This window comes from Linepithema humile, chromosome 5, assembly GCF_040581485.1.
Source record: "Linepithema humile isolate Giens D197 chromosome 5, Lhum_UNIL_v1.0, whole genome shotgun sequence".
NCBI classification, from domain to species: domain Eukaryota; kingdom Metazoa; phylum Arthropoda; class Insecta; order Hymenoptera; family Formicidae; genus Linepithema; species Linepithema humile.
Window position 1 is genome coordinate 17,593,599 of NC_090132.1, and position 24,061 is coordinate 17,617,659.

At 30.6% G+C, this 24,061-nt stretch overlaps 4 protein-coding genes across 18 annotated transcripts in view; 1 reads left to right on the forward strand and 3 right to left on the reverse strand.

Moving 5' to 3' along the window:
- Sema1a (semaphorin 1a) overlaps positions 1–3,202 on the reverse strand; it is a 213,984-nt gene extending 210,782 nt beyond the window's left edge. For 4 of the 5 annotated variants that reach the window (XM_067355991.1, XM_067355992.1, XM_012362217.2 and 1 more), the window contains exon 1: positions 2,800–3,202. The gene's annotated coding sequence lies outside the window, so the exon portion shown is untranslated. The remainder of the gene's footprint in view (positions 1–2,799) is intronic. The other variant, XM_067355990.1, reaches the window with a different exon arrangement.
- A 571-nt stretch (positions 3,203–3,773) lies between these two features.
- On the reverse strand, positions 3,774–16,003 carry Nedd4 (E3 ubiquitin-protein ligase Nedd4). 8 transcript variants are annotated; one of them, XM_067355986.1, is made up of 16 exons: positions 15,803–16,003; positions 15,022–15,228; positions 13,102–13,299; positions 12,820–12,980; positions 12,338–12,491; positions 12,088–12,203; positions 11,819–11,942; positions 10,434–10,583; positions 9,601–9,651; positions 9,240–9,516; positions 9,074–9,132; positions 8,911–8,976; positions 8,605–8,834; positions 8,402–8,523; positions 7,686–8,325; positions 3,774–7,456 (listed from the first exon to the last, which is right to left on the reverse strand). In XM_067355986.1, exons 2-16 carry the CDS (start codon positions 15,172–15,174, stop codon positions 7,354–7,356), a joined length of 2,604 nt encoding a protein of 867 aa, XP_067212087.1. In that variant the 5' UTR covers positions 15,175–15,228; positions 15,803–16,003; the 3' UTR covers positions 3,774–7,353. The 8 variants fall into 8 exon arrangements, with proteins under 8 accessions (XP_067212087.1, XP_067212086.1, XP_067212088.1 ...); XM_067355985.1 differs by having other exon boundaries at positions 12,338–12,503; positions 15,803–15,998; XM_067355987.1 differs by lacking the exon at positions 10,434–10,583 and having other exon boundaries at positions 12,338–12,503; positions 15,803–15,993.
- A 929-nt stretch (positions 16,004–16,932) lies between these two features.
- GPHR (golgi pH regulator) lies at positions 16,933–19,707 on the forward strand. 2 transcript variants are annotated; one of them, XM_012362233.2, is made up of 8 exons: positions 16,933–17,174; positions 17,694–17,857; positions 17,912–18,018; positions 18,112–18,522; positions 18,608–18,789; positions 18,888–19,073; positions 19,325–19,390; positions 19,484–19,707. In XM_012362233.2, exons 1-8 carry the CDS (start codon positions 17,133–17,135, stop codon positions 19,682–19,684), a joined length of 1,359 nt encoding a protein of 452 aa, XP_012217656.1. In that variant the 5' UTR covers positions 16,933–17,132; the 3' UTR covers positions 19,685–19,707. The 2 variants fall into 2 exon arrangements, with proteins under 2 accessions (XP_012217656.1, XP_012217657.1); XM_012362234.2 differs by having other exon boundaries at positions 16,934–17,235.
- GCS2alpha (glucosidase 2 subunit alpha) lies at positions 18,888–24,020 on the reverse strand. Of its 3 annotated transcripts, none has more exons than XM_012362231.2 (7): positions 23,908–24,020; positions 23,297–23,392; positions 22,815–23,225; positions 22,403–22,735; positions 22,082–22,331; positions 20,432–21,989; positions 18,888–20,350 (listed from the first exon to the last, which is right to left on the reverse strand). In XM_012362231.2, exons 1-7 carry the CDS (start codon positions 23,922–23,924, stop codon positions 20,238–20,240), a joined length of 2,778 nt encoding a protein of 925 aa, XP_012217654.1. In that variant the 5' UTR covers positions 23,925–24,020; the 3' UTR covers positions 18,888–20,237. The 3 variants fall into 3 exon arrangements, with proteins under 3 accessions (XP_012217654.1, XP_012217655.1, XP_012217653.2); XM_012362232.2 differs by lacking the exon at positions 23,908–24,020 and adding an exon at positions 23,486–23,511; XM_012362230.2 differs by lacking the exon at positions 23,908–24,020 and adding an exon at positions 23,468–23,487.
- Between the last annotated feature and the right edge of the window lie 41 nt (positions 24,021–24,061).

A 24,061-nucleotide genomic window follows, 5' to 3' on the forward strand; every position in this document is an offset into this window, starting at 1 on the left:
AGCGTGTAAGTGAATGAATGAGAGAGTGAAAAAATAAGCAACAGAGGGAGAGAATGTTGGAACGTTTAATGCATGATTGTTTTGTGCGATATGACTGTTTTGAGCGAATGCGGCATATGATGAAAATGAATGCGGCATGTGATTAAAGATTTGCGAAAACAACGAAAATGTATGAACATGTGATTGGAAATTGAAAATGTAAAGGATATATATATATAAAGATGAGAGCGAGTGTACAGTGTATTCTAAATGTTGAGAAAGTACAGTGTGTCTAGAGTATTTTGAGAGAGCACAGTGTTTTCAACATAAGTTATAAAGTCAGTCAGTAAAATTGTACACCGCTTCACTTGCCAATCTTAAAAAAATGTCATAAACTAAACTTCTCGCCTTTGCAGTTAAATAAATTGTCTATGTTCCTTTTCAAACTCTTTAGCCGTTTTAAAATTACTTTAAAAATGCTAAATATAAACTGTTTACACATTCTTACGCGTGACGTATAAAACCATGAAATAAAACTTAACTTAATATTAACTTAATACCGAAAAATTTTAAATATATCGGAGCATATTGACACTTGAAATTTTCCTGTAATATGTACTCAATTTTCGGTTTATTGTTCAAAATTTCAATTAGCACATAATGCGCTTACCGCGAATTCGAGTATACCAATAATCAAATAGTTGATTGCTATCGAGTATCTTAATTAACCCGTAAGTCCACTCGACACTTCAAGCTCTAAATCGCATGTGCAACGCGAAAAGATAATGCGATATAATACGTGTTAACAGACAAAATGGTTCAAAACGAACGATACGTGCTTCCACGAATATGAAAAAATTAATCGAACATTAATGCTCCACAGCATTATGTACTTTGTAGCATAATTTTTGGTTATTTTATATCTTGATATTTGTTTACGCGCGAGTTCCGCTTAAGGAAATTGAGAAAAATACGAAGAAGTGTCGGCATAATGCCGATCAGAGATCCTAACGTGATATGTGATTGCGTGAGTTAAATAATAAACAGATGCATGCTGTCTGCACGCCAATCGACCGGCGACTAGCCGACATCAAAATAAAACTACACTACTACGTCGTACTTAAAACTATTAATAGACTGACATTTTTATTTCAAGATTAGCGACGGTCAGTATATAAGAAGAAAATAAAAAACATTGATGAACTGAGTAATTATTACTACATAATATGAATTATATTAATTACTTACTATACTTAATTAATTAATTAAGTACAGTAGATAGCAAAGAAAACATTTTAAAAGAGTTTATCCGATATTCATTACTGCATGACACTTTTGTCAGACAAGTAGAATTGACGTAACGTAAATATGTCAATGTTTGATGTGATACAATGAGACTGTAGAATTTCTTTTGAATATTATGTTAGAATATTATGTTAGAACAACAAAATGCTAATAAAAGGTGATAGGTAAAAATGCTATGTGATAAATTATGAGTGTAGCCTTAGCATAACGTCGTAATAAAAAAACAATTAATTATATTGACCACTAATCTTAACGACCATCACTCAAAGATTAAAATTGTTTCTGTGTGAATTTTATGCATATTTCCACACTTAGCTTTGCTAAATAAATAATGATAATAAATACGTATAATAGATAATTTTTAAATCTAATTGTAGCAATATCTAATCCAATCTATTGTATAATACGATTATATCTTTCTCAGATACATTGATATGATGTAAAATGATCTAAATTTTGGTTATAGCCATCTGACCTAAATCTCGGTAATACTTAATTATACATAATTAATGAATAAAAAATTGCTTTTAATGAAATAAATAATTCAGCACATTATATGAGATTTTAATTTTAAACAACAATAATGTTTTAATTTGCATAAAAGATATTCGTAGATGATTAAATTACACGCAGTGGAATAATTTGCATTGAGTTCATATTTTATAGAAGTGATGTTTTTAGGGGCAATTTAAATGAATCTTGATGCATGTAGTTAACAAAATATAGAAAGCACTTTAATGCATCACACGAATATGGATAAATTTTTAAATAACTAATAAAACGCGCGGTGTGTATGTGTGTGGATTTTTTTGTATCATATGTACACATGCACACGTACGCGCACACACACACACTTAAAGTTGCATATCACATATTGCAATTTAGTACATTTAAGATAATTTCTATTATTTTATTTTAGTACTGATAAAATATTAATTATTTGTTTTCTCTATTTTTCGCTAAAGCAAAAATAACGCGCAGCACGTAACTTCATTTGCAATATCATTTACGAATGCAATTACTTGTATAGACTTACAATTGTGCTATTCTGGAGTAATACATGTACTTGTGACATCTATGAGAAGAATCCGTAAGAAGATTCTTGAATGCGTGTGTCATTGTAAAACTTTAAAATTCAAGATATTCATTGATCGCAAGATACTGCGTAAATGCTAAAAAATATTCATGACTACCTGAAATTGGCAACATGTCTCGCGCTAGCGATTGTAGCTCCAAACAATGACTCATCAACTTTTCACCGCGAGATATTCGAAAAGTGAAATTCGAATTTCGTAGAAGCATCCGTAGAGCTTCCGTGAACCGTAAGATAGAGAACAGCTCACCGCGACCACTGAATGACACTCGCGTTTGACTCCGAAGGGTAATGAACCCGGGACAGCCGGTAGTGTTCGCTTGCAGCGCGAGGGAGTGAAAAAGCGCCACGGCGAGATTCCGCCGTCGGCGAGGCGTGCCGTGTAAAAGCGCGCAAGAAAATATAGAGTTCGACGTACTCACCGCAATGCAGTGACCTCCGTCCCGCGGCTGTTATCAGCGCACCAAGCTTCCCTCCCTCGGTGTCAGCGACGAGACTCTCGAAAGATGGGGGTTGAACGAGAGGGTTGCTGCCGCTGCAATGTGTTGCCACTGCTGCTAGTGCTGCTGCCCGTGACAGGAACCACCGCAGGACAGGACTAAGGGACAGTCACGTTTCCATCGGCGTAACAATATACGTTTGTCAAGCAGAATCACTTACACCTCACTACACGCGTATGTACGCGTCAACGTTCGACGCCGGGCTACGCGACTTTGTCGCAACCACACACGGCCAGGCCTTGGGAAAAGAACGCGGAAGAGGAAAGTTTTTTCGGGCTCGACGCGAGCCGCCGAATCGATGTGTGATGTTACACTTCCCAACCGTCTTTTTTGATTCTGCGGATGTGTTCGCGAGTAGCGCCATCCTGCGGCATAGCGGCGTATTCAATGACATAGTACAAGGCGGGTTATTTGAATCTAAAATACGATGAGTAATAATACAATATTAACTTATTTCATATAAATCTACGCTGATTCATGAATGATTCATTTTAACATATAATTCCTTTTTGAATGTATAAGAAAAGACATATATAATGAAATATTATGAGAGAAGACGATAAGAGGATTGATGAAATATTCCTTAAATAAAAACTTATTTATATCTCAAATTAGAGTTCTTAGATTATAATTTTTCTATTATTTGTAAATTTTGTAAAAAATTATTGTTTATTTGGCTAAATTTTTTGATAGTTAAAGTTATAAGATAATTTAAAAGATAAAAATAGTATTTTTACCATCTCTATTGTTCTATTATCAAAAATATCTAATATATAGGAACAAATTAACATTAAATTAATTAATTAAATAAATAATGAAGGGTTAATATAAATTATCTTCCATTCATATTCGCAATTTCTGCTACCTATGACTGAAATTAAGAATTAGACAACAAATACAACTTTTTAATATAATTTATTTGCATATATAGTTTGGTTTTCCACAATATTATATAAGAACATAATTTGCCTTGTAATATTAATTTTATTAAATATAATATTAATGATTAGAATTCATGATTGAAAACTCCATCGTTATTTTGTTAGTAATTAATGATCTTAACGCAAGGGCATAGCATGATAAGCATATTTTTTACGTACTTCTTGTAACTGCAATATAGAAGCGCTTGTTTGTTTATATATTACAATGTATGTATATATTTTTTTTTATATTTACAGATGAATTAATACAATATAACGTAATTAAGTCACGCATTTCTTTCAGTTCGTGCACGTAAGTATATGTAAATGAAACATATGTGTACCACATTGAGCTAGCTTAGAAACAATTAAGTCTCTTTCCGTCCTCGTAAATTAAATAATACATTGATAATGAAAATTGTCAAATGGATAGATATACTAAATGTACATAAACAAATAAGAGCTACCTGATGTAGCAGTAAGCTCAGCATATTTCTATATCGGTAAATAATAATGCAACATTAAGTAGATATGTTATAATGCGTGATATAATTATCGTAAGGCATTAAGTTTCATGGGCTAAAGATATTTATATAGATCAAGCATAAATGCTGTCATTTTCAAAAACAAAATATCTATCTGGTAATGTATAAATCTAAAATCTTTTTTTTTGTTTTTGATATCATCGATTTACAAGTAAATACAATTAAATACAATTTTAACATTGTTGTCTGTAAAAACATTTATGCAATATATAGAATACCAATTGCGACTATTAAATTCATTGGGCGTCTTATCATTACTGCTTTCATATTTCTAGCGTTTCGTTTAGGAATATATATAAGTATAATACAAGAAAATATAGAGCATATACTCATACTAAATTACAAAAATTTACGAGTCTCTCGCATCGTCTGCCTTACAGCCAGACAATGTTCTGTAAGTCCATCTAACATTATATGCAATTTCTATTATTTGCGGCTATTTGCAAATTATGAATTTCATAGAACATGTGTCGAATAATATATCTGTATACATATATGTAAAGTAATAAGTAAATCTGTAAAGATATATTTGAAAAATCAAGAGACATTGCTTTCTGCTTGATTATGTTGCAAAAAATAGAGATTGAAAAACAAATAGTTGTGAAAAACAGACTCAGAGAACACTGTACTGTATATGTTTAATTTGTTTTAATCTTCATTTTATGAAGATTACGCGCTGGTTGTTTGTTACTCCAAGGAGCTGATGGTTTTATTCGCACTTCATAACATATTAGATTACATTGAAATAAACTTGTTATTTTCAAGTTAATCGGTACTAACATATTAAATGTAATTCTATATATATTTCTTTGCAAATCTAATATGGATATGAAGGAGTACAAAAGGATATTCTCTTATCAGCGAATAATTAGCGCATCTTATTATCGTAGAAATCTAGATTTTACGAACGAGAGACTTATTAAAATAAGAAATCTCATAATCAGAATTTAAGGCCACAAAATTTCTGCCATGACAATATTATTTATTATCTAATGGGACGTATTTGTTCGCAATAAAATAAGCTGTACAAATAGGATGGAATGTTATTATCAACTCTGTATACTTTAGAATGCATATGCTAATTCTGTGTGCTAATAAATGTTATAATACAAGATAGGCATTCATATCTGATGTCAATTTCGCCATCTTCATTTATTGACAAAGAGTAATCTTCATATTATTTTCGAGACTATATCGGGTATCATACTAAGATATTGACAAAATATACAAACAATTAGATTTGTGGAAACAGTTTGTAATCGACTTATTCCTTTGTTTAATGATGTTTTGTTTAATAAACTGTATACAGTTGTATTGCATTATCTGAATACAGCATATGTTCTTAAACTATCCTTATAAATTAGAAGAACAAGCAAGCATGAATAAGATTAATGATATCATTTGTAACCAATCAACTCAATTCACTAATTCGTAATTTGTCTGAAAAATAAATTTGTGTGTGTTTAAAATCTTACATTGCCCAGTACATGTCCAGTTCATACATTGATACGATAAAATAATATGAATTTATTTTCTTACAACAATTTATTCTAAATTACATATTTCTTAATATAAAATAAAGTAAGAATAATCTAAGTAGAGGACAATTAGATTAATACAAACTGGCAGACATTTTATCCGTGCAAAGATATAATATGAAGAATATTCTCTTCAAAATACAAATGTTGATTGAATACAAATACAGGTCTATTTAGACAAGTACAATTCCAACATCAACAGTAAGCAATTTCTAACATTGGAGGAAAACCAAACAAACAAGGCTTATACTGGCTTATTTACTCTTATTTAGAACTTTCAAAAAACGAGCCAATTTCTATCTCATTTATAAAATACGATTCTTGAAATAAAAATTGAACTTTATTAACTTTTCGATCAAGTTAACAATTGTATCGATTCTTGCCTTTTCTTCTAACAACGTAATCAATAACAAACAATTGTTTTTATACTTCTCTGTACATTATTAGAGTATACGCTCTTGATTAATACAATTTCTTTTTCAATAGATGTTACTTTCCATCATTTAATAATCAAAAAAATATCATAAAAAAAAACAATATACATACATAAATAAAGAAAGATAAGTCAGTTTATATATGTATGCATGTAAAATACACAAGTGTTTTATCTTTGTTTCAACAAGAATCATAATCAATTCATTAATCCACTGTGTGAAAAGAGAAAATTCAAAGTTAAAGTGTGTATTGTTAAAGATAAGAAAAAGAAGTGGAGTTCACCATAAATTTGTGCCATAAAAATATAGTGAAAATTATAAAATATTAGAAATGCCTGATTTTAGCCATGTGCTTTTCATAAAATAAACTTTTACAATTTTAATCATTTAACGAAGATATATTACACATATATGTGCAGAAATAAGATATTCGTTTTTTTCCTTTCAAGTCACAAAACGATATTAATTGTTCATTGTCTTTACATGATTACAATGTCACCTTAAAAGAATTCGTGTCCATTTTGCTATAGTGTACAACCATTTCTACAATTTATATTTCACAACAACATTTTGACATTATTAACAAATAAGAATAATCAATTAATAAATCAATATTGTAATATCACATTGTTATAGCAGCCAAATCACTTCTTAGAAGAAATCCAGAAGTTGCGGTAGTAAAAATATGGCATATCTTTAAAAGTAGAGATTAGTTAAGATTTGACTGTGAGTTTTAGCGGCATTTTAGATTTTGCATTTTTCATTAAATGGGTATTTTGAAAAGTGTAATATGCTGAAATGTTTGTTAAAGTTATTTAGAAAAAGCAATTTTAACTTTTTAACGTATTGTTTTCAATTTGTTTTAATGTTGTCACTCATAATTAAGAGACAATTAAATCGTTAAAGTGCAGGAAATTTTTAAATAGATATGAATCATGTTAAGATAATATACTTTTCTGTGTATCTCTATATATATATGTATGTATATGTAATATATACATTATATTACAGATATCATCATGAATAAAGGTATTTCGTGCTAGTCTACTCCAGCAAAGCCTTGAGAACCTTCAATTGCTTTAACTAGCTTATCCCTGAGTTGTTGATAACTTTTATACGGAGGAAGGTCAATACGATTAAAACTGGAACAACAATTTACACTTGTGTGTGATGTGACAAATTCATATGCGAAGAATTATTTTATTGATAATGATATAAAGAAAACGAGAAAAACGGTCATATTTTACGAGAGAATGCTCTATTGAAATATATAATATATAAAATAGATAGAATTTGTATTATATTTAGAGAGAAAATTAATTTGAAAAACTTCAGAAAATGTATTATTTTAATAAAGAAATGAACACTCACCATGTATGAGCTCTTGGATAATTTTCCGGTGTACCCCACCTTTCGATTGTGAATAATTGCGGTCCGTTACTGCCATAAAGTTCTTTGAATCCGTTCATTGGAACACGTGATGTGCCAGTTACAAACTGTAATAATCTAGAACGCATTTCATTACTAAAGGATAGAACAACTCTCCAGAACCATTGCACAACAATGTGATTTGCATGATAATCTCCTTTATATAAAGTATTCTGCTTCCAGTCTTTTACGTCAATATGTTGTATACCGCACATCAACAATTCCAGTTCATGTTCATCAAATATCTTTACCAAAGTTGGTGGTATAAGAGCATTAAAGCCTTCCAAGAAGGCATTCATTTGTTCCTGCACACGAGATACAAACCGCCACTGTATAACTAAACTTATATATTCATCCTTATTTTCATCTGTTAAAGGGATGTTAGCACCATCTGGTTTTAACTCTCTTTGGGAAGTGTGGCCAAAGCTTTCTTCATCAAGACAGAAAGTGAGTTCTAATTCACTAGGATCATTTTCTTTAATCCACAGAAGAGAGTTATAATATTCAGAATCAACGCTCTCCATGTCTTTCAGATCAATTGGTTTACCCAACATCATTTTATAAAATGGTCGGATAAAGAAGGCTAAAATAAATAGTATATTGCATAAGAATGTGTAATACTAATGTTTATCACATTTTACTATAATATCGAGACTTACCATCCAAAAGTTTGCCGTGGTAAACAGCCATTCCTGCTATACGTCCAATAAATTTAAAGTAATTCAAATGCTCCTCGTTACATACGCCAGAACAAGGATTAATTTGGAGTGTGTAATTATCTCTGAACATAAAAAGAATTGTTTGTTTTGTGTATTACAAATTGCAGTGTGTTAGAGTATTAGCCTAGCACTTTTCTACTTACGTTGCAGAATATTCAAAAAGTCCATAATATGGATTGAACATTTCCTTAGACAATAAGAAGAACCATTCTCTTGCAAGGCCACCGTAATCTAAGCCTACCTCGCCTTCAAATTCTACCCATAGTTTCGTCTTTAAAATGTCGACTCTGTTGACAGAACTTATAATACGATACGAATCTTCCAAAATATTGTTCCGTCCGACTTTGATCTCAAATTTATTAGGAACGTTATTCTGTAATAAAATATTAATAAAATATTAAAGATGTAATATTAACTATATTAACAAAAGCTATTTAATAAATACATACAGGCTTTCTTAGTTGTGATTTTAGATATTCATATTTACGCTTATAATCCCTGGAATACGGCACGGCCTGAAAAATTGAAAAGTTCGTCAATATTTCAAACTTCTAAAGCATACATTTTACAGTTATATAAAAAAAGTCGTATAAAATATTTGCAATCATATACCGGGCCAGCAATTTGAGGATTAGACATTCGTGGATCTTCCCATTGTGTTGTTCTTGTATCTATAAAAAAAAAAACAAAAATAAATAGATGTCATGATATGATTAACATTATTTAATTTCCAAAGTTAAAGTTGATTTTTTCGGGTTGTGAAAAACTATACACATACTGTGATCAATAAAGAATATTCGTCCATCGGTGTGTACTCTTTCTTCCCATCCTTCTGGAAGTGGTCCTAACTGATCTAGGTCACTTCTAGATGTCGTCGATGGTGCAATGTGATTAGGTATAGAACTTGGTCTCCCTGTTCTGGGATCAATCCAGGTTGTCGCCCTCTCATTGTGATCAATAAAAAATATTCTGCCATTAGGTGCTACCTGCATACCCCAACCAGGAGGCAATCCTTCATCGTTAGACACGGGAAGAGTAGGTTTGGGACTTTCAATCTAAAATTTTTACAATGAAATAAAAGAATAAAACAATAACATTAAGAATGATTTTATGTAAGGTATAATAAACATTGTTTGTACCTGCTCTGATGAACGTCTCGAACCAGCCGGACTATCAACATTATCATCAGTCTGTAAATATAAGATAAAATTATATTCTAATCAAATAAAATACATAGATAAAATTAAATTTATACTAGTGTATTTATTACACAAAGCTGTGCATGTATTTTTCAAGGGAATACTTTTAAATATAGAATTTTTTATTTGTAAAGCATTGACGTATACAATTTATAATAAGTGTACCACAAAAAACAATTTCATGCCAACTGTTAACAAAAAGTTGACAAAACTGAATTCTTTTTACAAAAAAAACCTTTTAATATAAAAAATTCAAAACGTCATGCTATGAATATTTAATTATAATAATAACGTGTAGAATATTAAAAGTTTAGATATTAAAAGTTTAATTTTGTTAAAATAATCCTTTTTGGAAAATAAAATACTTTGTTAAATGTCATATTACAAATAGAAGAAAAATTGTTTTAATTAAAATTTTTTCCTGATACTATATATAATAGCTGGAATGTTACTGAAAAGATATTTGAATATATAAATTTTTTCTACGTTTTTTACACATTTTTACACATTTTACATTTTCAACACATAAGTAATTAAACAATTATAAAAAGCTAGAATATATATATTTGTTTTTGTATAATTTATATGGTTTAACTTTATCAAAACTAAATATATCATCAAAATAATGCATAAACTGAAACTTACATATATTAAACATTACATACATTTCATAATTAGATACTTTATAACAAGCACATGTGTGTAAATATATATACATGTAAAGCGTTACATTCAACTAAAAATGAATATAACATTTTTGTGTATGTTGATACCTGTTCTTCAGATTCACTAAGGTAGCCACGTTGATCGACGGAGCGTCCAGAGTCTGAAGAAGTATCCCCAATACCCCCTCCCCTATGATCCCCACCCTCACAATCTCTTGCTTCCGAATCTTCATCGTCCTCGCGTAGAACTTCACCATCCTTACACACACATGCACAAATTTCTACATACTGCATGCTAATCATACGAATCGTATAAATGGATATACTAATTTTGGAATTTTAAGTGTACCTTTTATTTTTCAACAAAGAAAACATTTAAAAAATAGAAAATCATTTGCTTCTAAATAATTGAATAACTTTATCAATCTTTAATACTAAATGGCAGATTATGTATATATATCTACTAATTTGATCACAGAATATATTTCTATTTACTATGTTATTTACTAAACACATTCTTACATCGAGAAAAATATGCAGTAAGAAACGTATTCATACACAAATAAATGTGTTGCATACATCCAGACGCGTATTTATAAAAAAAATAAATGCTTCATCTAAGAGTTCTTACCAACATTACAAAGAAACATTAAATAATAGGTTCGTTCGCGTCGCATTTTCCAATATGCTCCTATTCGTTCCAATATGCTCCAATCTACAATATTACGTTACATATACTACAAATTGGAGCATATTGGATCGAGTAGGAGTATGTTGGGGCATTGTGACGCGAACAAACCTAATAAATTGAATAAATATTAAATCAAATATAGGAATAATCTTTAGAATAGGCTTGCATTTTATAAAACAATAGATACCTCACATTGTTTAAATATAGATTAAGACGTACATATTTTGTGCGTGTGTGTGCGTACAAACACATGTATCTTTTCAAGGGACATAAATATAATAAAAAATTAAAAAAATTAAAAAAATTAAAAAAACAGAAAATGCCGTTCAACATGGAGATTTGAAAGCAGAGAATATTATTATATATCTATTATGTAAATGAATTAAAAAATGAGAAAGGGTTTTATCATATGTATGTGTGTGTGCGTGTGTGTGTGTGTGTGTGTGTGTGCGCGCGCGCGCGCGTGTGTGTGTGTGTGTGTGTGTGTGTATATATATATATATATATATATATATATAAAAGATATATTTTTACTTTAATTTGCAACCAACCTAATAAACTCGAAAGTATTTTAAAATATAAATAAGTATATGTAATATCAACTTAATGGAGCAATATCGTTAATAGTCTTTTTGTTTTGTTTATTTAAACTATTTTGTTCAAAATGAAAATTAATGTTCTTCTGCACACGTATTTTAAAGATTTAATTACTTCATTGTAAAAAAATTTTTTTAAATATATGTTAAGAGTTTATGTTGTGTAGAAATAACAGCTCAAGGTTATCATACAGATTAAAACTTACCTGATTTACTACTGAATTCCTATGTCTGCCTTCGTCATCAGCACTGATATGAAACCGTCGTTGAAATTCAGTTGCTGCCGTATCCAAATTACGTTGTTCAACTACTGTTGTCGCTGCTGTATCTCTGTTACAATAAAACAACATTTTAAAATAGTTAATTACACACGATATTACAAAAGTCAAACGATATCGTATAAATACTATTTACTGTTGTTTAAATATGACAATACAATTTATTGTTTACTATATACTGTCGTATAAATACATACGGTTCTGGTCGTTCCCATTGTGTGAAACGTGCTATATGATTAACATAGTATGTACGACCATTTGCATCTAGCCTTTCCTCCCATCCTGGCGGTAATGGCCTATTAACCATTGTAATCTACAAAAGTATATTAAATAATTTAGTAACTAATAATCACATAAAAAAATTTTATTATTCTTATTTTATAAAGACGCAAGAAAAATATTGCGTTATCAATTAACAGGGCAACTTTGGCACAATCTATTACATACCTCTGCAGCTTGTTCCACTGGACTGTTATTCTCTGGTTGCACTAATTCCCACCCACCCGAATCAGATACGTCTCCATTGTCATTTTCAATATTAGATGAGTCGGAAATGTATGCATGATACAATTCCAACGTTCCTTTAACTCGCGATCGCTGACTGGAATGATTACTAGCCATATCCTCATAAGTTATTTATTTTGCATTCGCAAATTAAAAGTACAAAGCAAACAAATTTCAAGAAATATTAATATACTGGATAAATTTAATTATGTAGTTAAATAAATGCAACTTGTTAAAAAGTTAAATTAAAATGATTAAAAGTAATTAATGAAATGTGATATTTATCACTTGTGCTAATTGGTTATACCATTATAAACTCATATACTCATACTGCGCATAGATATAAATAATGTAGTAAATTAGATGCAGATGTAAATTAAGTGTTAGAATATGTAGCTGAAAGCAAAGTTGTCGAAAATACTTACCTACGGGGACGAAGTACATAATTCCTAGCAGGAATAACACGGCCTTCTTGCTCCTTTGGTAAATTAATCAATGTCAATTCCACCATACCAAGAAAATCGTCCCTTGTTAATCTATTTTCATCAAAAACTTGTAAAACCAATTTGTGTTCCACTGGTTTCACCTAGAGAAAAAAAAGTCATCTTAATAATATACAAAATATGCATATTGGAAATAATATGAAAAAAATTTCAAAACAAATATGTTAAATTTTTTATGCATACACACATATATTTCACACTTACCCTAAATATAAATTCTTCTTCCCAGACAGGATTTAATGTCTTCTTCTTAGTTCTTGTAAGTGCAGAATCCACAGTTTGATCGCCATTTATTGTATTCAAGTCCACGCGTACATAAGGATCACTCGCACCAAAAATATCTTTTTTAGCTAAATGATGCCCAGCGATTACTTTTAATCTTATCTTGCTCGTATCATCTCTCTAAATAAAAAAATAATTATATGACATTATTAAACACTAAAATTGTATTCTATTATTAATATAACATGAATACCACAAATACAGTAAACAAAGAGGTATCAAATAATTTACAATATAATCTTAAGAATGTAATATAATATGTCAAAGTTTAAGTTTGCAATAATTTCTTCTCTTAAAAATACTAGAGTCAATTGCACAACGCTATAGATAAATTATCAGACAATGTCTCAAACAAGGTATTATCGTAATGGCAGACGAATTCCTAGAATGTTGCACTATATTACACAAGATATGTCTTCTGACAATTATATCAAAACAGTTGCAAAATTATTCCGTATAGCAATAACGAATATTAAAATAATGAGTAAAAAATATTGAAACCATTCTAGATTAGCTGGTTAGAAAACACGTGTAAGTAACGTAGCTAAAATACTACTCCATTGCAAATAAGTGTAACATAAAATTGATATTGATGGCTGTTTTTTCTGATGAGTGCGGACGAATTGTTTTTATCGTCACCACGTCACACGTCGTTAGTGAAAATGCACGACGTACACCACAATGGCAAATCCGAAAAATACTGCGGAGATAAATAATCGTTGTTCGAAAGCAACACCCGTGCGTCGATGCGCCTTTATCAGTCGTTACGAACCCAACCTATACTTGTCAAACTGTCAAAGTAGAGTATTACGTACGGCATCGTCATTGACTCCGACCGTCGGATTATAACCGTAAACATGTTCCTCTGCCATTAACGTTACGTGTGCTCAATTGATACCGAATCGCCGACTGCTCCTTTCTACAATTTAATGGGCCTCACAGTTTCTTATGTGCCATCAAGGAACCTATTTTGTGTTAACCCCTCTACGTCACTATTGCACGATCGAGACGGATGTGACATGCCCGCTTCCGGGTTCAAAGATGGCTAACTTCCTTTAAAGGCTGTATTCCAAAATGCACTGACAGTGCTGAAAACCTATAGCGTGACCTACGAATTGTCAGTACTGGCAGAGAATATTGAAACGTAGCCTAAATATTTAAAAAGTGACGAGTTGACTGACTATATTAATTTATTCTGTGATCTCGTGATGAAAAAAGTAATCCACATACACAAAAATGTCATAAAAATTATTATTAATTTATCTTAAGTCTACTGTAATCTTTTTTTCCAATCAAGTATTTTTATTAATAAAGGAGTGAAAAATATGAAAATTTGGAAAATTTTTTCAAAAATGTACAGATGGAAAAGACAAATTCTTTGAACTGCATAATTAAATTGTCCAAGCAAATTTTTATATACTTACATTATATATTGTATTATAAATTCTCACTATATTAATTTGTTGTATTTTATTCGAATTGAATATGTAGTTTACAATATACAGATACGTTGAATGAGTTAAGATACATTGAATAAATTAAGATCCAGAAATGATGTTTATGTCTGCTGATACAAAGTAAAAGAATTATTTAAAAAATGAATTTTATCGTAATATCCCAAGAATCACGTCTGTAACTTGATATCTCGAGTCATGGTACTGTGCAAAAATTTGCTATCTTGAGTTATGATGACATTAAAATTGTCACAACTAGCATTACACATAGCAAATGAAAATCCATGAAATCATGGTCTTGTACCCAGGGAGAAATACAGGTCAAAGAAACGTCTATTAGATGTTTCTTCGACCTGTATTTCTTCCTGGATAACTATTAATATCTTACCACAGGATCCGATAAAGATATTCGACCAAGTTGTGCATTGACTTCTGCCACACGTGATTCAGACCTATGTTGTGTATTCCAGGTGTAAGCACGTCTTCTACGAGTAGGTTGCACCACACCAGCATAAATTGGATATGTCAAAGTACCTGGCATTTTTCGTTCCTTTTCTATATTTCCAACTGGTTACTGATCTTAGATTCATCAATCCTGTACATTATAGTTTCTTGTTTTTAGATATATATATATATATATGAGTTATGCTAAACTATATTCTCTATTATATATTCTTGTCACATACAAATCTCTATTCTATTTCCTATTCTATTTCTATTTCCCTTCTGTATAAATATAATTCTGACATTCAAATTACATTGGGCGATTTGCTTTATAATTCTTTAATATAGTTCATATAAGTTTTAAGCAAGACATTAGAATATAAGTACATAGTATTAAGATGAAAATTTTAGATAATACAAAATCTATTATAAGAAAATTGTACGATACTTCAAATAAAATAATGTATTTTTCTATGTGTGCCTGCATTGTTATGTAACAATTTAATTTTCATGTCTACTTTGTAATAATAAAATACATTATGCAATAAGAACATACAAAATAAGAGAATAATATATTTTCCTATTTATAGTAATAATTGAAGATCATAGACAAAGCAAGATAGTAACCACAAGTCCTTTGTTTAAAAGAAAAAAAAAATAAAATTTGACTTCCGTATGGGTGGAAATTTTTAATTAATTCTTAATTAATTTCACAAGCAACTCACACTTATAAGTCACATTGCAACACCAATCTTTGCACTTAATGCCAAATCTTAAAAGGAAATGCGACACAGAGAGGAGATACAATAATATCATGCCACGCACAATCCGTAGAGTACCCGATTACTAAGCGAAGAAAATGCTCAAGTTGTAGATAACATAGTTCTGTAAATCATTGTCCTGATAACAAATACTACAGCATATATCATATTTGCTGTCATAACAGAATTGTGTGTGATGTGTATGTGTATGTACAGTTTCTCTCTTTTTCTTACTACATATCTTCTTCTTTTCGCATTTTAAAACTTGTACAAATTTTCAGGAAAATCTATTGAGATATTTATCAGCTGTAACAATATAATTATACATTATTGGATGTGACGATTGTAATATTTCTGTTATATTAATATAATTGTAATATTGTTGATATTTAGACAATTGTTATCATTTGTTCTGTAAATATATAAATCAATTTACAATAGAAAATAAATCAACAGTATACTTTTTCGTAAATTATATGTAGTAGATAAAAATTTTTTTCTTTTATCTATGCTATCTTGCACATTGTCTGTGCTATTTAAACTCAAAATTAAATATATGATTAATTTTACAAAAAAAGGTAGGGGAGTATTGATTAAAAATACAAAAAGTGGAGATAAAAAATGCATATGTAGGTAATAATCATTAAGGTTTATACAGACAAAATTACAAAGTCTCATTATAAACACAGATATAAATAAACCAATTATGAAAAAACAAAGTATGTTATTCTTTTACATTTTTAATATAGGTAGGTGATTGGTCAACTTTTTTGTGTATTAGCATTTAGCGGTTGTGTAAAAAGGTCTTTATGCTGTCATATGCATATGCATGCCTAAGACTAGTGTGGGCAGATTTAAGACATAAGAAGCAAGCAGCATGAATGGAGAAAGTACCACACACGTGCGTAAGCCACCTAATTATACACGTGCAAGCACGTGCGAGACTCATACCAAATGATTTTTGGAGTCTTGACTAAAAATGGTTCGAGTCTCAGCTAAAATGGTTTGAGTCTTGGCTAAAAATGACTCCGAGCCGAGAGGGAAAGAATCTAAGAGGTGATGCTTATTCTGTCTCGCATGTTTACTTAGGTGGCTCGTGTATGTGTGCAGTACCTCTCCATTCATGCTACTTGTTTCTTGCGTTAAATCTAGCCACATTGCATGTGACACACTAACTCATTTCAGTATGTGTAGAGCAGTTCAATGTGTGTATGTACCGGAATTGCCAGCGTTATCTGTCAAATATCACCGATTAAAACTTCGCAATGCGAAGTGAAAATTATAACAGCCGAAAATGGGTTTCATCGAAGACACTTTTGTGATTTTAATAACACAGGTGGAAAATTGTTTTTCCACTACAAAAATCAGTTTTATCGATTATTCCTCGATTAATTTAGGTTATAGATTATACTATTCAAAACATATATGAGAATAATGTGAAAAATGATTTATTTTTATCATTAACTATGCTTAATGTAAAGTTTAATGTAAAACTTGTTGCTGAAAAATTTTTATTTATATCTTAAAATATAAGGAAATTTTGTTAAATTCTTATATTCTAAAATATAAGGAAACCTTGTTAAATCTTTTTTGGCAGTGATTGTTCACATCTATGGATTTTTTTGCACATCTGATATTTATGACAACTATTTATAACAATTATGAATTATGTGTATTCGAAAATGCTATAATAAATTTTACATTGTAAAATCCTGCAGTTTATTTAATAAAATCTTAAAATCTTAAAATAATGTATTTTATTGAATTTTGGAGTAAACTTATTTTATATGGATAGAATCTGTTTTGTATAATAAATATTATTTCTGTTGTTTTATTTTTTCCCCATATTTTTCAGATAATTTTCTTCTTAGGAGGATGGGTATTTTTTGTGAAGAAATTGTTCAGGGATTATGAAGTGCATCATAGATTAGTACAACTAATTTTCTCTACAACATTTTCACTGTCATGCACCATGTTTGAATTAATTATTTTTGAAATAGCAGGAGTGCTTGACTCAAGGTAAGACAAAAAAATTGCACAGTATTATTTAAGGTTTAATATATTGTTTTTTAGTTCTAGATATTTCCATTGGAATGCTGGTCTTTATATGCTTCTATTTATGGTAATAGTTCTGATACCATTTTACATAGCATATTTTATCATCAGCAATATCAGATTTGGTATGTATAACTCTTTATTGACATATTTCTTTATTGCTATTATATTGATTTTTATTCTATTAAACCTTAATAAATTTTCTTTTATCTGTGCAGTAAGACTGAATCTAATACAGCCATTGACAGTTGTCATATATCTTTTTTATCTGTATCTCTTCTGGAAAGTGGGTGATCCTTTTCCCATACTAAGTCCTAAAAAAGGATTATTATCTATAGAACAAGGCGTCAGTCGAATAGGAGTTATCGGCGTCACAGTAATGGCACTTCTCTCAGGTTTTGGTGCTGTAAATTATCCATATACTTCAATGGCTTACTTTATGCGACCAGTTTCTTACGCTGATGTGCAATCGATAGAAAAACGATTGCTGCAAACTATGGACATGATTATTGCGAAAAAGAAAAGAATTGCATTAGCGAAAAAAGGTGAAACTGTTGGACAAATAGAAACTCGATCTCGATTATGGGGAATGTTAGGTCCACTAGGTGGTACCAAGGGAAACCAAGAAAGTACATATTCCTTTTAATTTTATACTATAACTACAAATACTGGCCATCTTAATGATAGCTAATGATGATATATATTATTTTATAGTTATCAAGCAATTGCAAGTCGAAGTTACCGCTTTAGAAGAGTTATCACGACAATTATTTTTGGAAGCACATGATATACAAAATGCGAGAGAGCGTTTGGAATGGGCTGCCACTTGGCAAGGAAAATATTTTAATTTCCTTGGTTATTTTTTCTCTTTATATTGTACTTGGAAAATATTTATTGTAAGTCTGTAGTATTGTGAATCTGTAGTTTTGATCACTTTATAATTATTTAAGTAAATTTTGTCGGATATTCTACGATTTTTACACCATGTTTACAGTCTACAATCAACATAGTGTTTGATCGAGTCGGCAAAAAAGACCCTGTGACCAGAGGAATCGAAATTGCAGTACATTGGATTGGTTTCAATATTGATGTCACATTTTGGTCGCAGCATATTTCTTTTTATCTCGTCGGTTGCATTGTTGTAACGTCTATACGTGGGTTATTGTTAACTCTAACAAAGGTACGTAAGACACAACATAGTAATTCTATGTTTGCTTATCCATTTTTTTTCATTTCTATAAAATGATTGTATTGTGTGCATGCACACATACACACACACAACACATATATGTACTGATCATTTTATATGATATTTTGCATTATATTGTGTGAGTAAACGTACATATATGAGTGAATCAGAGAGTCTTGATATTTTTATCGTATTATTATCAGTCTTAACAAAAATGTTTACTACAGACTTTTCTGTTTCAGTTTTTTTATGCTATATCAAGCAGCAAATCATCAAATATTATTGTACTTATACTTGCTCAAATAATGGTAAGAGTAATAATTGTTTAAAATTACAAATCACATATGATTTTTATAAAGTATTCACATTTTTAATTTTATATTGTTACTTTCATTTTTTAGGGAATGTATTTTGTATCTTCTGTACTTCTTATGCGAATGAATATGCCAGCAGAATACCGTATTATAATAACGCAAGTATTAGGAGAATTACAGTTTAATTTTTATCATAGATGGTTTGATGTCATTTTCTTAGTATCGGCGTTATCATCAATAGTGTTTTTGTATTTAGTTCATAAACACGCACCAACAGAACGCATATAACAAAATAAAATTTTTTATTGAAATTATCAGACTTATTTTATTACGAAGTGATTCATTTAAATCCTATATTTGATAATTTGATCATTTAATTAAATGATCAAATATGTTCATTTTTAATAAAAAGACTTTAGGTTTTGTCATATGTGCTTTATGGCCAATAATACATTTCTAAATCAAACATTAAATATTCTTTATATAATATTAAACTTTTACGTATTATATAATAGCCCGAAACACACTTTGTACTTTTGAAATTTTATTAAATCGTATAAAGTAAAAATGTAAGTTACACAAAAGAATGCCTCTATATAAATATCTTCCCAAATATCCTACTTGAGTGTACATATATTGTACATATTGCAAGTAAATATTAATTCTTATTAAAAGGAGATAATAATTACTTTAGCTCTCAAAGTAGCTAAGTTGTATTTCTATACTTGTTCTAGGAAATGTAATCATGCAGATCACAGATAGCTGAACCATGTACAGTAATGGAAAATTAGCATCATAGAGCATGGATTATTAAAGATCGAATATGAGTAACATCATAATCCTAATGTAATAATTCAATTGTCCATTCTTCGCCCATATTTACAGCTGGTTTACGTATCGTTAATACGTTATTATGTGAATTATACGTAGTTTCCAAAGTTATTTTTCCCATACCTGTAAAAAATTATATAAATTATTAATTGAAACAGATTTATTAAAGGATTTGTTACACGACACTTTAATTTGATTACTTACTGTGCGATTCCAGTTGGGCAGATTTAATTCCTTGTGGTGGATTGGCTATATCTATTCTTTCTAACCAGCTTTGTGTTTCATATGAAGCTAATTTATCTATCAGAGTTGAAGTTATTTTATTACCATCCAGGATTAATCTCAGATACAAGTATTTCCCATGACGGTATTCAAAGCTGGTTTCATCATCGATATATAGACTGCCGCTAGCCTTACCGTTATTATCAGCAATTACTATTAATGTGTAAGGATCATTTTTCATAGCAACCGTGCTACGTCGTATTCTCATTTTTCGTGGAACGATGGAACCACTTCTTTGACACACAGGGATCTTGTGAATCGTTACTGGTACATTAATGTATCCTGTTTTTTTATAAGATTGCAATGTATCAGTATCGTACCAAGTCACTTTATCGTCTCCCGGAAGATAAAGCGTTACTTCTGTGGCACCGGATTGAAATACCGGGCGTACGAGTATAGAGTCACCAAGTAGCAACTGATCGTCGATAGTAAATGTTTTCGATTCGGATGGATAATGCGCCCATAAAGGTCGTATGACAGGTAAACCGTTTACTTCGTGTTCTCTAAAAAGCGTGTACCACAATGGCAGGTATGAGTATCGTAATCTGAGTGCTTCACGAACTATTTGCGTAGTTTCCTCATTAAATGTCCATGGTTCGCGTCTCTTTGTTTCTATGTGAGAATGTTGACGGATGAAAGGTAACCATACTGCAGCTTGATACCATCTAATAAACATCTCAACATCTGGATTCTTGAAAAAACCTGCAACATCTGCGCCACAAAATGACATTCCAGATACAGCCATCGAAAGACACATAGGATAACTTATACGCAAGTGATTCCAGTCAGCCATATTATCGCCAGTCCACATTGCCGCGTAACGTTGTGATCCAGCATAGAAGGATCTTGTTAAGACAAATGGTCTCAAAGAACCACCTGATCGACGGAATAAAGCATCGTATGTCGCGCGAATATACATATGTCCATTAATATTGTGCACATCTCTATGTTCCCAACCTCCATAATGAACAAGATCCTTTGGCGCAGTTACTTCAGGTCCATTAAACACACTTGGTTCATTCATATCGTTCCAAATGTAAACATCGTTAGTGGTACCATGAAATTTATCCAAACTGTATAAACCAACATAATATTCAATGACTTTTGGATCGAAGAAGTCCAAATATGATGAAGATCCTGGCCAGCACCAACCCTCATAATCTTTTCCATCTCTGTTTTTGATGTAATAGCCCAAATTGGTAGCATCATTATGTAAGAAATAGTTGTTATCTCGTTTAATATGAGGATCAATGATAACTATCAATTTTCTGCCTTTGGTAGTAAGATTGTGTATCATTTCAAGAGGATTCGGGAATTTACGCTGATCCCATGTAAAGTATTTCTTATTATCGGTATATTCAATATCAAGCCACATAACTTCCAGTGGTATATCATGTATATCAAAATTTTCGGCAATTGTTGTAACATCATCTTGATCATTATAATTCCAACGACTTTGATGATACCCAAGAGCAAACATCTAAAACACATATTTTGAGAAGAGCAGTTCTGATTGCTCGATACTTCGTAACTTAAAACAAATTCAATTTTTACAATATTTATTTAACATACCTGTGGCAAAGGAGCTGTACCAGTTAAAATGGTGAATTGTTTAAAAACATCAAGAGGTTTCGGACCCAACATGAAAAATATATCAATCACGCCAGATTCTGACATAAAATGAGCATCCACTTGAGATTTTTTAGTAGATCCAGATACAAAATTAACAATGCTTTCTACAACATTATTATCTGCACTTGATAGAATGTCAATCCAAGTTTCTGCTGTATTATGCCAAAAAACACCTGACGATCTCTCTTTTCTGAAATATTACACAAATTTTGCATGAATATATCTTTATAAATCACAGAATTAGTTGATTTGCAAGCTTACCCATGAGCATAAAGAACTGGAATGGCACCATACAAAGCCATACGTTCATTCGTTTCGTATTCAAAGACATCAAGATTGTATAATCTATATGGATCTGTAGATTTAGTCGATTGTAATGCGAATGAATCAGCATGTTCTGGTATACCATAAGCATGTTCAGATCCAGGAAAACTAAAATCCATCGCAACAGCTTCTGGTCCAAATGGTTTTGCATCGTGATGTTCCTTGAAGTTTTCTTCCCAAGCACCTGGATCATTATCAGCTCCATCACCAGGATATGCGGTATTATTTGTTGCTGCAGCTTCAACATTTTCATTTTCACCTTGTTCTGGTCTATATATAAAATAATGTATAATTTATATTACATTATTTTATAGACTTAGAGCAATGATAATTGGCTAACAATATATACCTTACTGGTTTGGTACGTAAATGTTCAAATCTCATAAGACCACGAGCATTTGCTGATATTGTTAAAACATCATGGGAGTATAAATCTACCTTAAATGGATTAATGTATAAAATGGCTTTATTTCCACCTTTCACTATAGTTATACTTTCAGTAGTTTTTTCCACAGTATCCAATTCCACTGTCTGTGGTTGATCATGAAGAGCATATTCATTTTGGTATCTGGTATGTAATGGATTCTTTTCATTGATATTTAATCTAAACGTATCTTCCTTCAATGCAGTAAACTGTACTATGTACAAGATGCCTGTATCTTTATTAAATAAATCTATATTAATCATAGATTCATTTTGTACAAGTGTGTCTGGCAAAAGCTGATATGGTGTTTTTCCAGACTCTACTTTTCTGCATCGTCTAAAAAAGATAAAACAAAAATTAAACTTGTTTCTCAAGTAACAATGCTTATAAAAATAATTATTTCTTACCGGCAGAAGCTGCTTTGATCACATCTTTTGAAATTGTCTCTGTTGACTGCATCCACAAGAAATGGAGAACATAATAATACTAAAAATAGAACCAACCTGAAAAGATTTTATAATAAGAAAATAAAAATATCTGCTGACATATAATATTCTATAGAAATTACAGATTATTACAACATGTATGAATGATACTTAGTAAGCATTATATTATAGTTTTAACTAGATAACAGTTTGTAAGGAAATACTGTCGTACAGAAAATTACACTGAGGTAATGTTCATTTCTGAGACTGTAAAATTCCATCATAGTTTATGATAAGCGGTATCATATTCATTCAGCGATAGATTAGATTAGATTAATGATCAAGAATGCAATGAATTCATTACAAAAAATGTACTTTAATTGTAAATAACATTGTAAGGACACGTCAGCCGTATCAAACGCACTGTATGACAGACAATCAAAATCTACAAAATTGAACTAAGAAAATGAGCAAAATTGCTATGCTCGCTGAAAGTGACATAAATAGACAATTTTTCATATATATCCATATGTCCATGATTAATCCTTATCTCAGTTACTTAAAGGGAAAAAACCGGAAATAATCAAACTCACCGCATGCACGAAGCCATGTTGAGGAATTAACTTGCCTACATATATCACTTTCGCGCTAACTCATCTACATCATAAACGATTGATGTATAGATGCGTAAATATTTCGCCAATTTCTAGCCAATTAGATGCATTTGTCCAATTGCGAATTGAAAAT

What these genes read in the sequence shown, in the direction of transcription:
- Nedd4 (XM_067355985.1), bottom strand. Translation starts at nt 15,174, where the DNA reads ATGCCAGGTACTTTGACATATCCAATTTATGCTGGTGTGGTGCAACCT. An exon ending in CAGTGGAACAAGCTGCAGAG is followed by an intron (nt 12,204 to 12,337) that starts GTATGTAATAGA and finishes ATACTTTTGTAG; the next exon opens with ATTACAATGGTTAATAGGCC. An exon ending in GGAATTCAGTAGTAAATCAG is followed by an intron (nt 10,584 to 11,818) that starts GTAAGTTTTAAT and finishes TGTGTGTGTAAG; the next exon opens with GATGGTGAAGTTCTACGCGA.
- GCS2alpha (XM_012362231.2), bottom strand. An exon ending in GATCAAAGCAGCTTCTGCCG is followed by an intron (nt 23,226 to 23,296) that starts GTAAGAAATAAT and finishes TATCTTTTTTAG; the next exon opens with ACGATGCAGAAAAGTAGAGT. An exon ending in TTACGTACCAAACCAGTAAG is followed by an intron (nt 22,736 to 22,814) that starts GTATATATTGTT and finishes TTTTATATATAG; the next exon opens with ACCAGAACAAGGTGAAAATG.
- GPHR (XM_012362233.2), top strand. Translation starts at nt 17,133, where the DNA reads ATGGGTTTCATCGAAGACACTTTTGTGATTTTAATAACACAG. An exon ending in CATCAGCAATATCAGATTTG is followed by an intron (nt 18,019 to 18,111) that starts GTATGTATAACT and finishes TTATCTGTGCAG; the next exon opens with TAAGACTGAATCTAATACAG. An exon ending in GTACTTGGAAAATATTTATT is followed by an intron (nt 18,790 to 18,887) that starts GTAAGTCTGTAG and finishes CCATGTTTACAG; the next exon opens with TCTACAATCAACATAGTGTT.